At 43.2% G+C, this 15,060-nt stretch overlaps 2 protein-coding genes across 2 annotated transcripts in view; both read right to left on the bottom strand.

The window, feature by feature from the left end:
- LOC134572434 (suppressor APC domain-containing protein 2-like) overlaps positions 1-2,015 on the bottom strand; it is a 33,731-nt gene extending 31,716 nt beyond the window's left edge. Inside the window, exon 1 of the mRNA XM_063431404.1 lies at positions 1,011-2,015. Within this exon, the coding sequence (XP_063287474.1) occupies positions 1,011-1,359 (349 nt within the window). The 5' untranslated portion in view covers positions 1,360-2,015. The remainder of the gene's footprint in view (positions 1-1,010) is intronic.
- Positions 2,016-4,518: 2,503 nt separating this feature from the next.
- Positions 4,519-15,060, bottom strand: part of MSH5 (mutS homolog 5) — an 88,089-nt gene continuing 77,547 nt past the window's right edge. Inside the window, exons 24-25 of the mRNA XM_063431405.1 lie at positions 5,250-5,323; positions 4,519-5,032 (exon numbers count right to left, since the gene is read on the bottom strand). Of these exons, the coding sequence (XP_063287475.1) occupies positions 4,924-5,032; positions 5,250-5,323 (183 nt within the window). The 3' untranslated portion in view covers positions 4,519-4,923. The remainder of the gene's footprint in view (positions 5,033-5,249; positions 5,324-15,060) is intronic.

The raw sequence follows: 15,060 nt of genomic DNA, 5'->3' as shown, positions 1-15,060 counted from the left end.
TGGATACATCCCCTGTGTTTGTGTCAAACTAGCCCTCAGCACTCTCAGCCATTCACTGCCATCCGAAGATGTAAGGGCTAAAGAGGAAACGCACATCTGCATCAGCAGATGGTGACGAGTGGCCTGGCATTATGTGTTTGTCAATCTGCTAAAAAAAAAAAAACAGTTTTACGAAAACCTGTCAGACCGCATCCACAGACTCACTGCACCATGACCACTACAATAGGATGTTACGGTACTCAGAGTCCCTTTAAAATGTTTGATCAATACACGCAAAATAATTCTCAACACAACAAGAAAAATAATTTCATTACTATACAAAACACTAATGAAAATTTTGCAGCGAATACACTGTTAAATATTATTTGCCTATGTTTCATCATCTTTTCTTTTTAATATAAATCTAACTGTCGTATGCATTGCTGTTTAATTTGATACCTAGTGGTTTTGGTATTTTGACACCTTTCATTTATAAATGGGGAATTATCTACAGGAAATTATAGGTTGAGCAAAAAGTATTTTATTTGCACAGTGCGAAAGTAGTAATCCTCTCATCTGATCTCTCTCTGCTTTCCTCAATGTGCAGATTATACAAGCAGACAGATGGTGCAGATTAGAGAGGGTTATGATACAAAAGTGTAAATCAAGGGAGGCGAGATGATAGAGGGATATGGGACAGCAAGAAAGAAAGAGAGAGAGAACAAGAAAGCAAGTCAGAAAAGAGAGAATAAGGGAAAGTGAAAGAAAAGGATGAGAGAGAGAATTCGAGAGAAAGAAAGAGATAGTGCTAGGGTGGATAGTAAGAGGTCACAAAAGCAGGAGGAGCATTCTATAAAGTACAGGTAGATGTTTTCAGAATGAGGGTGCAGAGCAAGTTAGGAGACAACAGGGGTGAAAGTGACAATTAAGAGACAGGCAGTTTAGTGAGACAGAGGTATGGAGAGGGGATTGAATTGATACCCTGTTGACACTTGCTGTACAAAGACTCACAGCACATTTTTCACACTCACCTCTCCTGTGTGTCTGTGTATCTTGAGGTTCTGCTGCCCTCAGTGCCTGAGTGAGTCCCTTCACCAGCCGAGGGAAGCTCAGGTAGCCACCACTGGAAGCTGTTGCATCTCTGAGTGCCTGTGGGACCCCAGACAGGATAGTGGGGCCACCCCATAATCCCTCAATGTCTTGCACATGGACCCGGCCACCCCCTTCCTCCTCCAAGATGTGGTACAAGACACGAAGGCTGCGGAGAAACCCCCGTGATGGACAGGGAAGAGGAGAAGAGACTGGACCAAGAGAGGGAAGGGAAGAGGAGCTGGGAGCATTAGTGGTGAGAGAAGGAGAGGATACAAGCAAGGAACTCATTGCAAACCCCTCTGAGAAATCTACTCTTCCTTCTGTCTGAGTACCTATACTACAACACTTTCTATGCCTATCAAGATTGAATATAAAGCATTACAATAATAATAATAATGCTCAGTATGTGTATACATAAATATATATGTAGACACTGCAATAACTTGCACTCTATAGAGTATTGTTTGCTACAAACACAAATCCTCCTACATTAGTCTATAGAATCCTATAGTACTGGACTCAGACTGTTCTATAAAACACATTATTTAACTATAATGAACTTTTCTGCAGCAGACGCCCACTACAATTACACAGGCACTCTTCCCGTTTCCTTTTAATATGACAGTTTTCTGACATATCATATTCCTTGTGTCTGGTTTACGTCTCAATCCCCTGCTGTATCTCAGTGACCCACTGCCCAGTTCTTGCTACAATGTATAATGCCCTCTCGAACACTTTTCCTTTGTCACCTCTCTCTTTGTCTGGCTCTCATTTCCCACAATCTGTCTCCCCCTCCTAGGAGTCTTGCTGTGTCGGGCCAGCAAGCTAGGTCCCTTTCTCCTGCGATCCTCCTTTCCCGTTTCTGAACGGACAGTTAACTGTCTCTCCTCCCTCTCTGTATAATCTCTATGTGATTCTTGCTAAGTCTCTCTCTAGCTATCCTGTCTGTAGTTTGCAGTCCTCTCTGAAGCTTTAAAAGACTGTCAGATGTGTTAATGTCTCATTATACACAGGGGACTCTCTGAACCATACAAATCCAGGAATATTTTATTCTCTAAATTCCTTGTTCCCCCAGCTGAACCCCATGTTACCCTTTGTCTCTCTTGCCCTTCGTCTCTCTAGGGTCTTAGTCCATCTCCCTCCCTCCTCCTTAATTTTCCCTTTCTAACCTAGCACTCTTACTGTGATACCCTCAATCAAAAATATAGCTAATTAATAGATAATCCTGTTTAACACAAAAGTGTAAATATATATACAAATGCTACATTTAGAATAAAAATAAAATACACTGATAAAGGCACTGAAAATGTAAAATACAGCAAAATCGGTAACTCTACTTTTAGACAATAAACATAAACAAATATTTGTATTAACCATAAATTTGGATTCAGAAGCATATTTTTTTAACTCGTACAAATAATCTGCAATTTTAAGAATTTGTTGATTTTTAAAATATATTTCCACTTAAGGTTAAGACTGCAGCCAGGTAATTCCTACGTGACTGCCCTTTAGATTGTAAACTCACGGGCTGCCTTCTACATCTCTTTGTTGGAGGTGCCGCAGGCATTTGAAAACCTACATCTAAATATATATCCTTTTGCTTGTAAAACCAACTATGTCTCTTTTATTTAACTGGTAAAGAACTCTGGATAATAGCAATATATAAGAACTGTAAAATAAAAGAAATGCACGTTAGAGAACCCATTATATATAAAACTGTTTTAACTCACAAAAAACCCTCCAAATCCTATATTATGCACCTTGTATATCAAATACATATTGGGCTATTGGTTGTAAATAAGATACACTACGTGTCTAAAGGGTATGTAGTGTTCTGTTTTAATTAATGTATGTGTCTTTTTCATCAATGCAGTCTCCCAATATTTATTGGGAATAATATGGTATTTACTGCGAGCTGTGTATTTCCATGTGGTCCCAGAAAGGGATGTCACCTATCCAACAAGTCAGCTGGCCACATCTTGCCCTGCACAAGCTACAATAGTCCACAGAAAGAGCTCTTACTGTGAAAGAAAAAATGTCTAGGACGAACTGTAACTCAGTGACAAAGTGGTAGGCCACGCAAGCTCAGAGAATGTGAGAGAGTGCTGAGACCAAGTTAATAATCTGGATGTTTTTGGAGGCCATACTGCCTGCATGTATAGGAGTTGGTTGAAGGGAATTGGGGGCAAACACAATAAAACACAGGCAGGATGAATTGAATTTTACCGTTTCAGAAACCAACACCATCTAGCAGTAACCTTGCTACAGACCATATAATAACCATTTTGTGTGACACAAACTGTTCTCAATGACATAATGCCCTATGCCAGGGACTAAATGTGACATTCTAAATAAGAAATGGACTGGCAGTGCCAGCTTTAGCAGACTTTACAGTATGAACCAAGGACCCTGGGGCTGGAATAAATTTGCATTGATGCAGGGGTTAGATTTTCTAGGTACAGGGGTGCCTGGCTAAGTACACGATATAGAGTTTGCACATCAAGCTGGTAATCTGTCACACAAAAGGAAACAGAGGAACGGACATAGTCAGCAGAGCAGGGATTAATAATCAGCAGTTGCTGTGACAATGTATTCGCTGGGTTAAAGGGTCAGTTGGCTACTGGTACACAGTGACAAAATAAAATGGCATGTTTACAAACAATACTGACATTCATTAATGCTAAATAAACTTCTGGACGTAGTGGTTTTAATTATTATTATTATTAAATAAAAAAATTTGTATTAGGAAAAATCCCAAACCCAGTGAAAGTGCATGAGACCATGTCACATGCATGATATGTAATATGTATATGTAGGTTTTCCATTTCTGCCTAGGTCTAACCAGATTTTGACCATCTCCCAGGGACAGGTTCTGCATATAAAAGTGTCTGTTTTGCAATTATTTACAGTGCCGGTCCATTATCCAATTTAACCCTGTATATGAGCTTATTTATAATATTTTGGGCGCTACCGAATGATTACAAATACACACACACAAGAGCTCAATGAGGGGTAAAAACACTCAGACAGTGTATACCATTCCCATTTGTATACACAGGATGCAGAACAAAAGTGCTTTGAATTTGTTGCACTACATCCAACAGCTTGTAATTTATTTGTTATTACCGCCAGGGAACTCACGTATTGTGTATATACCCCTCCAGAGAAACACTCCTACCATCTGATCACGGTGTTCCCACCGTGTCTCATTGTGTGCAAGGCCTACAAAACACAATCTGATGAAAATAGCAATTTAATTATTAAATGCAAGAAAATATAAATAAGAAGATTGCTTCTCTCTCCGACCAGTACTGGGATGAGGTACTGCTGGTTTGAAAGATACTACTTTACTGAGATAAAATAATGATAAAATCACATTCAGAGTCCTCGGCCATAAATCTTATGAATGATTAAAATGAAGCAGATGTAACATGGTAATTACTTTATTTAACATATTCCCAGAGACCACTCTCCCCTTCTCTCCTGATAAAAGATCTCCTCCATTAAGCAGTCACAGTGGGGGGATTTATGCAGCTGCGGACCACATAATGAGGTCAACAAGATTGTCAGGGTTATTAACAAAACTTATTTGCAGAGAACTGACAAGAGTTTCACATTTTAGTGCATAATGGCTGAATGGGAAAATAATTCTGATTTATTTTGGGTTAAAACCTGATATCCCAGTACATTACCAGTGTATATTATACATATTTAAATATAGGGGAAATAACAATGGAACAATGTCTTGCAATAAGCGTTTACTTTAAGTACAACATTTTACAGTGAAAACTCTGAAATCACCCTGTGTATGGGGGCAGAATAGAAAAGGAGGATGGAACGTAGTGGGACAGTTTATAGGATGTTTGAAGAAGGAATTATCTCTTTGGTCATATAGTGTTGCAGGTCAAGCTGTGGATCCTCGAGGTCTAGACTAAGAAAATTGAAAACCATATTCTGGCACCTACAGAGAGAATCACAGAACAAATAAAATAACTTGACGGAGGACTTGATCAGACAAGACAGATGTGGAGTAGGACAAGAAGCTAAGAAATTTTATTTAGAAAAATTAAAGAATAAAAAGAGTAGAAGAGGAATAAGGAAAAACATTGTGAGGGATTAAAGCACACGTAGTAAAAACAGAAAACTTGATGTAAAATGTTTTAGTTTTTTTTACTAACATTTGCATTTTTTCATTCTTTGCTTCCTGATCCAAGCACTGAATTGCCTGCCCACTTCGGAAGAGCTCAGATACCTTCAATGGAAAAGTCTTTAATCAGTGACAAGTATTGCAAGGGTGCAATGTCCACAATGAGAGTTCAAAGTAACAGAGAGAGGACCACAAAGGCGAAATTGCAACAGTTAGCTACAAAACAGCACAATAATCATACCACTGTAAGGGCTCCATTGTATATCATTGAAACAGTATTGGAGGCTAAAGTTTCACTTGACTTCTCTTAACGAATAGCTGACTTAACAATGCTTTGCCAAATTAGTTATTACACCTCACCTTAAAGGAGATGCTGTTAAGTTGGTCCCAAGTAGGCCCTTGGATAAACTCTGTTGTTAATATGATAAGTATGTACACTGCATATTTACAATCAGGCAGAATGTTTAGTGCAGTAGACATTGCTTACCTAGATTTCAGTAAGGCTTTTGACACTGTTGCACATAGAAGGCTTATCAATAAACTGCAATCTTTGAGTTTGGATTCCAATATTGATGAATGGGTAAGGCAGTGGCTGAGTGACAGGCAACAGAGGGTTGTAGTCAATGGAGTATATTCGAAGCTTGGGCTTGTCACCAGTGGGGTACCTCAGGGATCTGTACTTGGACCCATTCTCTTTAATATTTTTATTAGTGATATTGCAGAAGGTCTTGATGGTAAGGTGTGTCTTTTTGCGGATGATACTAAGATATGTAACAGGGTTGATGTTCCAGGAGGGATAAGCCAAATGGCAAATGATTTAGGTAAACTAGAAAAATGGTCAGACTTGTGGCAACTGACATTTAATGTGGATAAGTGCGTAAAAACCCAAGGGCAGAGTACAGAATATTTGATAGAGTCCTAACCTCAACATCTGAGGAAAGGGATTTAGGGGTGATTATTTCTGAGGACTTAAAGGTAGGCAGACAATGTAATAGAGCAGCAGGAAATGCTAGCAGAATGCTTGGTTGTATAGGGAGAGGTATTAGCAGTAGAAAGAGGGAAGTGCTCATGCCATTGTACAGAACACTGGTGAGACCTCACTTGGAGTACTGTACGCAGTACTGGAGACCGTATCTTCAGAAGGATATTGATACCTTAGAGAGAGTTCAAAGAAGGGCTACTAAACTTGTTCATGGATTACAGGATAAAACTTACCAGGAAAGGTTAAAGGATCTTAACATGTATAGCTTGGAGGAAAGACGAGACAGGGGGGATATGATAGAAACATTTAAATACATAAAGGGAATCAACACAGTAAAGTAGGAGACTATATTTAAAAGAAGAAAAACTACCACAACCAGAGGACATAGTCTTAAATTAGAGGGACAAAGGTTTAAAAATAATATCAGGAAGTATTACTTTACTGAGAGGGTAGTGGATGCATGGAATAGCCTTCCAGCTGAAGTGGTAGAGGTTAACACAGTAAAGGAGTTTAAGCATGCGTGGGATAGGCATAAGGCTATCCTAACTATAAGATAAGGCTAGGGACTAATGAAAGTATTTAGAAAATTGGGCAGACTAGATGGGCCGAATGGTTCTTATCTGCCGTCACATTCTATGTTTCTATGTTTGTGAAAAAGGGTGGCATATCTAAGGGTGCCAGGTTATGCTGCCTAAAGCTGCTTTTTTTTCTTTTTCTTTTAGCAAAACAGAGATTTATATATGGAAGAAATACAGTGTGAATATGAAACTAAAACCTATGAAATGCACTTAAGTTGTGTTGGTGCCCTGATTGTCCCTTTCAAAGTAGGTAGATCCTGACGAAAAATAAAAAACCCGCCGCTAAAAAAATTAATCCATCTTCACCCATGGAGGGCTCCGCGCAAACTGAGCTCTGCAGGGTGGGGGAAGGCTTATAAAGCCTTGCCTAGCCCTGCAATTAGGCTAAGAACACTCTGATTGGCTGGTTTAAGCCAATCAGAGTGCTCTTTGTAATTTTGCACAGCGTGGGAAAATTCCAAAGAACTTTCCCACGCTGTGTAAAATGACACAGAGCACTGTGATTGGATGGATTTCAAGCCACCCAATCAGAGTGCTCTTTGTCATTTTACACAGCGTGGGAAAGTTCTTTGGAATTTTCCCACGCTGTGTAAAATTACAAAGAGCACTCTGATTGGTGGGCTTGGAATCTAACCAATCACAGTGCTCTGTGTCATTTTACACAGCGTGGGAAAGTTCTTTGGAATTTTCCCACGCTGTGTAAAATTACAAAGAGCACTCTGATTGGTGGGCTTGGAATCTAACCAATCACAGTGCTCTGTGTCATTTTACACAGCACTCGTTTTTTTTTATTTTATTTTAAGTTCGACGGGTATGATGGCTTTTTATTTGGCCTTTTTTGGGGCTGAAAAATTTAGATTTTAGAAAAAAGAAGACGTCAAATGGTAAGTTTAATTTTTCTTTACAGGTTAGTTATTTTATTCCCCCCTCACTAATTTAAGGGTGAGGGGGGTAGGTAGGGGATAGTTTGATTTGCGAGGGGGGGATGACTAGGTGCTTGGGACCCCTAGTCACCTTGATTGTGGGGGGGGATTTTCATTTAGGGCCCCCACCCGCCGCTCAGGGGTGGGGGCCGGGGGGGACAGTAGGTCCCCCCCTTAATGTTTTTAGGGCCCCCACCCACCGCAAGATGCAGCCACAGCATTATAATGGAATTCCGATCCGAACAAAGTGCCAAATTGCGTTCTAAAAGAAACGAACATACTGTTCTCATTCAGTTAGAACGCAATTCGGCAGTTTCGTCTAAAATGACAGGAAGCATAGCGGGAACACAGATGAAAGGTACGAATTATGGGAAAATAGCTCTGACCAGCGAAAATGAAGCACACTCTGCTCCTCTGCTGGTCAGAGCTGGTCAAGCGGAGGAATCCTCCATAAGGCAAAGAGTCCCTATTTTGTCTTATGATTTTAAAGAAAACTAAAGAAGACAGGAAGAAACTGAGAACAGATCCTGAGAGAGGGGGAGAAGAGGAAGAGATTGAGGAAAGGTAAGTTCGGCATGACAGTGCCGCTTTAATAATGATCTTTATTGCTTGTCCACTCTATTCCAAACATTTTAAACAAATATTGTACCCTGTACATTCGAAACAATAAGAACTTTCTGTCCATCCTAAATTGGTTTGCAGAAAGTAATTTCAGCATAATTAAAGGACCACTCTAGGCACCCAGACCACTTCAGCTTAATGAAGTGGTCTGGGTGCCAGGTCCAGCTAGCTTTGACCCTTTTTTTTTTATAAACATAGCAGTTTCAGAGAAACTGCTATGTTTATACTGAGGGTTAAGCCAGCCTCCAGAGCCTCTAGTGGCTGTCTCATTGACAGCTGCTAGAGGCGCTTGCGTGCTTCTCACTGTGAAAATCACAGTGAGAGCACGCAAGCGTCCATAGGAAAGCATTATGAATGCTTTCCTATGCGACCGGCTGAATGCGAGCGCGGCTCCTGCCGCGCATGCGCATTCAGCCGATGACGTCGCGAGGAAGAAGAGGAGGAGGATGAAAGCTCCCCGCCCGGCGCTGGAGAAAGAGTTAAGTTTAACCCCTTCCTCCCCCAGAGCCCGGCGGGAGTGGGTCCCTGAGGGTGGGGGCACCCTCAGGGCACTCTAGTGCCAGGAAAACGAGTATGTTTTCCTGGCACTAGAGTGGTCCTTTAAATCACTGTCTACTTTTTAGTCATTTTATTTTGCTGGTCCAAAACATTTTACACTATGCATTCTAAACAATGTATACTTTCTAACCATTCTGTTTGGATTGTTCAAAACATTCTAGACCAAGATTTGTATAAATAAAATTAGACCACACAATAAACACAGACAACATTTATTAACTTTTCAGTGGGCTTAGCCGTGGTGTTTATTCAAAGCTTAAGTGGCTTACAAGCATAATTTCATAACTATTTTTGATAAACATATAACATAAACTGTAACCTTTCAAAACTTAACTTTATTAACCACCAAACTGACAGTCAGTCTTAGATGAACTGATAGCCTTTTATCTAAAACCATTTACCACCATATTCTTCCTCAGAACTTGCCCCTGTGAATGACGTTTGCTCCACAGCCTAAACTGCGATAGACACTACACCAGCTGAGGCCCCCCACTGCCAAATCACTTTCTATCATGCTTTGTAACTCCAAATATATTAACACCAATAGTTGACAAATTAACCTGAACCTTACTATATAGATGTATGCAAAAACACCAAGCAGCGGCAACATTAAAAAATAATTTGTGCATTGCTAAATTTAGCTTATTACGCACCCTTTCCAGCACCTTTACTTTTGCGATTCTTAACATCGCAAGCGCAGGGCCCTCTCCTTAACAAAATAAAAAGGTAGAAGGAAATAATACACATATTGAAATAAAACATTAAACAATGCAGTAAATGAAGAGATTTAACAAAGCCAATGTTACCCTTTTTGGGAACAATGAAATAGCTGGATCTCACCCTCTTGCTCTCTAACCAAACTAAAACAGGTACAGGAAATAATACCTTAATGATCCACAAATTTAAACCAAGCCACAAATGAACAAACTTAACAAACCTACATCATCACACGTCCAGTTGCAAGAAAAAGTATGTGAACCCTTTGGAATGATATGGATTTCTGCACAAATTGGTCATAAAATGTGATCTGATCATCATCTAAGTCACAACAATAGACAATCACAGTCTGCTTAAACTAATAACACACAAAGAATGAAATGTTGCCATGTTTTTATTGAACACACCATGTAAACATTCACAGTGCAGGTGGAAAAAGTATGTGAACCCCTAGACTAATGACATCTCCAAGAGCTAATTGGAGTGAGATGTCAGCCAACTGGAGTCCAATCAATGAGATGAGATTGGAGGTGTTGGTTACAGCTGCCCTGCCCTATAAAAAACACACACCGGTTCTGGGTTTGCTTTTCACAAGAAGCATTGCCTGATGTGAATGATGCCTCACACAAAAGAGCTCTCAGAAGACCTACGATTAAGAATTGTTGACTTGCATAAAGCTGGAAAGGGTTATAAAAGTATCTCCTTGCTGTTCATCAGTCCACGGTAAGACAAATTGTCTATAAATGGAGAAAGTTGTTGCAGGGCAATCAGAAGAACCAGTGATCCTACCAAAATGTAACCTTCTCCTGCAACTTCCAACCAACAGCCTGACATCTTAAAAAACAGATTTAAGTTCTCAATTAAATGTAACCAAACCCAGAAAACTATTGGATCTGAATAATTACTTCCGCAAAATAAATAAAGCAATACTTTAACTCATTCTCTTTTTTCACACTCCTGAAAATAAAGTAACCTTTTTGCTGTACTGGCGACCATGCTTTTGAAACTCATCCCTTTATTAACTAGATATAAATTTACATGAATTTAGCTATATACAATTACTTTCATGAAAAGGCCAACATAAGCTTTCTTGTTTAAAAATATAATATTTACTCCCACTATGCTATAATTGCTGACATTAGCAGCTGGTTTGACTACTAATCGTAGAGGCAAGATGAGATTCAGACAACCTCTACTTCATATTGCATTTAAAGGAAGAGTGAACCTTATATTTTTTCTGAAAATGGGAACACTAAACCTCAAGTACAGTTGTAATCAAGTATCAAGTATTCAATCCCCATTGAACATCAGCTTTATTGTCAAAATGTACAGACTTTCAGTTGTTTGCAATGAACAAATTAACCCCTTAAGGATGGCGGGCATGCTATGCCGTCCTTGGGGACCCGGCTCTAAACGCCGGCGGGCGACATAGCACATCCCCGCCGTCCTATGTACTTACCCAGTCGCCAGCGATACCACGCCAGCGTTCGCGGTGGGAGGACTCACCTGGCATTCCAGGGAGTCCCCCTGCTGCCGTTCTGGCCCTCCTGGGCCATGTGATCGCGAGATCCTTGCGAGGACCTCGCGATCACATGGACGGCATAGCCAACCACAGCAATGCCAGCAGGGGGAGTGCCTGGAATGACAGGTACTCCCCCTGCTGCCTGTAATTGGTAAAATAAAAATTTAAAACACAGATTAAAATGAAATATATACTTAGATCATATATATATATATATATATATATATATATTTATTATATATATGATCTGAGTATATATATATATACACATACACACATAAACATACCCTGTCAACGTGTATTTTGATATTAATATATATATAATTAATAAATTGGCGTTTAAATTAGTTTTTTGCATTTTTCACACACACAAACAAATATTAACACAAAATTTGGCCAGTGTTTGTGACCAAGTGGCTACTAAATAAGACTGGACATTACCCATTTGCAATACCTTGGGTTGTATACTATTGCTAATGGTATGCAGTCATGGGGGTAATTCTCATTCCTGGGCTACCATACGGTTTTAAAGGCAACGTAACCAATCTGGCGAATTTCAATGTGAAAAAAATGAAAAATATACCCTGCAACCAGGGGCGGACTGACCGGTCGGGCACTTCGGACATGGTCCGAGGGCCCGGCCGGGAGGGGGGCCCGCCATCAGGGGGCCCGCCCGCCCCTTTAAATGCTGCAGCCGCCTGAGCGCTCTCTTAAGAGCGCTCAGGCGGCTGCAGCTTCTCACCTCCCCTCCTCTGTAGCGTGGCTGAGCTGCTGTGCGGTCCGGTGCCCGGCCGGAGTGATAGGTAGGTGCTCAGTGTGCACCTCCCTGTCAGTCCGGCCGGGTACAGGAAACAGAAACTCCTGTTCCGCGCGGAACAGGAGTTACTGTTTCCTGTACCCGGCCGGACTGACAGGAAGGTGCACACTCAGTGTGCACCTTCCTATCACTCCGGCCGGGCACTGCGGACCGGACAGCAGCTCGGCCACGCTACAGAGGAGGGGTGGGTAAGAACAGAGAGGGAGGGGGTGGGGGGGAAATGAACAGAGAGGGAGGGGGTGGGGGGGGGAAATGAACAGAGAGGGAGGGGGTGGGGGGAATGAACAGAGAGGGAGGGGGTGGGGGGGAATGAACCGAGAGGGAGGGGGTGGGGGGGAATGAACCGAGAGGGAGAGGGAGGGGGGGAATGAACATAGAGGGAGGGGGGGGGAATGAACATAGAGGGAGGGGGGGAATGAACAGAGGGGGGGGAATGAACAGAGAGGGGGGGAATGAACAGAGAGGGGGGATGAACAGAGAGGGGGGGAATGAACAGAGGGGGGGGATGAACAGAGAGGGGGGATGAACAGAGAGGGGGGGATGAACAGAGGGGGGATGAACAGAGGGGGGGAATGAACAGGGAGGGGGGAATAAACAGGGAGGGGGGAATGAACAGGGAGGGGGGGAATGAACAGGGAGGGGGGAAATGAACAGGGAGGGGGGAAATGAACAGGGAGGGGGGGGAAATGAACAGAGGGGGGAATGAACAGAGAGGGAGGGGAGGGGGGTAAGAAGAAAGAGGGAGGGGGGTAAGAAGAGAGAGGGAGGGGGGTTAAGAAGAGAAAGGGAGGGGGTAAGAAGAGAAAGGGAGGGGGGTAAGAAGAGAAAGGGAGAGGGGTAAGAAGAGAGAGGAAGGGGGGTAAGAAGAGAGAGGGAGGGGGTAGGAAGAGAGAGGGAGGGGCGTAAGAAGAGAGGGGGGGTTAGGAGAAGAGAGGGAGGGGGTAAGAAGAGAGAGGAAGGGGGGTAAGAGGAGAGGGAGGGGGTAAGAAGAGATAGGAAGGGGGGGTAAGAAGAGGGGGGACGGGGGTAAGAAGAGGGGGGAGGGGAGTAAGAAGAGGGAGGAGTAAGAAGAGGTGGGAGTAAGAAGAGGGGGAGGGGGGAGTAAGAAGAGGGGGGACGGGGGTAAGAAGAGGGGGGAGGGGAGTAAGAAGAGGGAGGAGTAAGAAGAGGTGAGAGTAAGAAGAGGGGGAGTAAGAAGAGGGGGAGAGTAAGAAGGGGGGTAAGAAGAGAGTGAGGGGGGAGTAAGAAGAGGGGGAGGGGGGGGAGTAAGAGGAGGGCAATTGCCCCCTCCCCTGTCCGCAGGCACCGTGCGGGCAGCCGGCAGGGGAGGGAGGAAGAGAGGACCCGGGAGCTCAGCCTGCAGCTCCTCTGGGTCCTTCTTGCACGAGCACAGATCGTTGCCGCGGTTACCACGGCAACGTTACGGCTCTTGCGAGAGTAAACTCTAGCCCTGGAGCTACGTGCTAGAGTTCACTCTCAACACTGTGACCACCAGGGATTCCTGGTGGTCGCAGTGGTGAGAGTGAACTCTAGCCCCATAAACACACTGCCCCCACACACCATACACATTCACACACTGCCCACCATACACCCACACACATCATACACATTTACACACATTGCCACACACACACATACACTGCCCACCCATACACACACAGCCCCCCATACTAACATTGCCACACACATACACAGCCCCCTCATACACACATTGCCCCACACACCCTACACATTCACACACTACACCCCCTCACACACACTGAACCTTTCACACACACTGCACCCCTTACACATTGCACCACTGCTCCTATACCCTACTACAGCCTCATATCCCAGCAGACCCCAGGTAAGTTGTCAAACTGTTCTTAAACGGTTTGACTACTTACTCTGAAAGGGGGGTCCGGCCCTCCTGGCACCATAACGACTACACAGAGCAGTAGTGGTTATTGTGCATGGATTATTTCTTTAAATAATCTACAAGTGCCCCAGTAGCCAGCAAGCCAGCCAGCCCACAGGCCGGCCAGCCAGCCCACAGGCCGGCCAGCCAGCCCACAGGCCACCAGTTAGGCTTACAGCCAGCAAGCCCGCAGCCTGCCAACCGCAGCCAGCAAGCCACAGCCAGCAAGCCAACAGCCTGCCAGCCGCAGCCAGCAAGCCCACAGCCTGCTGGCAGTAGCCAGCAAGCCCACAGCCTGCCGGCAGTAGCCAGCAAGCCCACAGTCTGCCAGCAAGCCCACAGCCTGCCAGCTGCAGCCAGTAAGCCCACAGCCTTCCAGCAAGCCCACAGACTGCCAGCCAGCAACAGTAATTAAGGTAAGAGGAGCTAACTTGGCCTAGGTATCAGCGAGCTATGTTGTGTTGCTATATTGTGAATAGGAACCAGAGTGTTGGAGAGACCCCCCTCCAGGCCCCATTAGACTCCATTGTAGTCTCTAATGGGACCTGGAGGAAATTCTTTCTAACACACTCTCTAAAGGACACTGAGATAGCCTCTGCTAGAAAGACCCCCCTCCATGGCCCATTAGCCCTCAATTGTAGTCTATACTGGGGCCTCGAAGGGATTATTGCACTTTTGTTCCTTGTGTCTAAAGATTGCGTAGGGTGTGGCTGGAGGCGGTGCATGGAGGCGGGACATGGGTGGCGCTTGCTGCGGAGTATGGGTGGGGCCTGTAAGGGGGCCCTCGATTTATTTTGCCCGGGGGCCCTGAGGGTTCTCAGTCCGCCCCTGCCTGCAACTTCTCAAAACACCATAAAACCTGTACATAGGGGGTACTGTTTTACATGTTAGACATCACTGAATACAAATATGTGTATTTTATTGCAGTAAAAGCAAACAGTATTATGACATTCACAGTTAAAATGTCACGAAGAACTAAAAAAAAATAACAAATTCTTATTTTCTCTCATTTCTTAATATTTTATTTATATTAAATTATGTTTCGTACCTAAATATTTGATGTTAAATGAAAGCCCTGTTTCCCCTGAATAAAATGATATATAATAAGTGTGGGTGCACATAATATGAAAGAGGTGAATTACGGTTGAACAGACATACAGCGCAAATTCAAGGTTTTGTTTACGTTTTGTTTTGATCACAATGTGTACATTTGGCTCAGTCCTTAAG

The sequence above is a fragment of the Pelobates fuscus genome, chromosome 9 (assembly GCF_036172605.1).
Source record: "Pelobates fuscus isolate aPelFus1 chromosome 9, aPelFus1.pri, whole genome shotgun sequence".
NCBI classification, from domain to species: Eukaryota; Metazoa; Chordata; class Amphibia; order Anura; family Pelobatidae; genus Pelobates; species Pelobates fuscus.
This window is presented reverse-complemented; position numbering and strand designations above follow the sequence as displayed.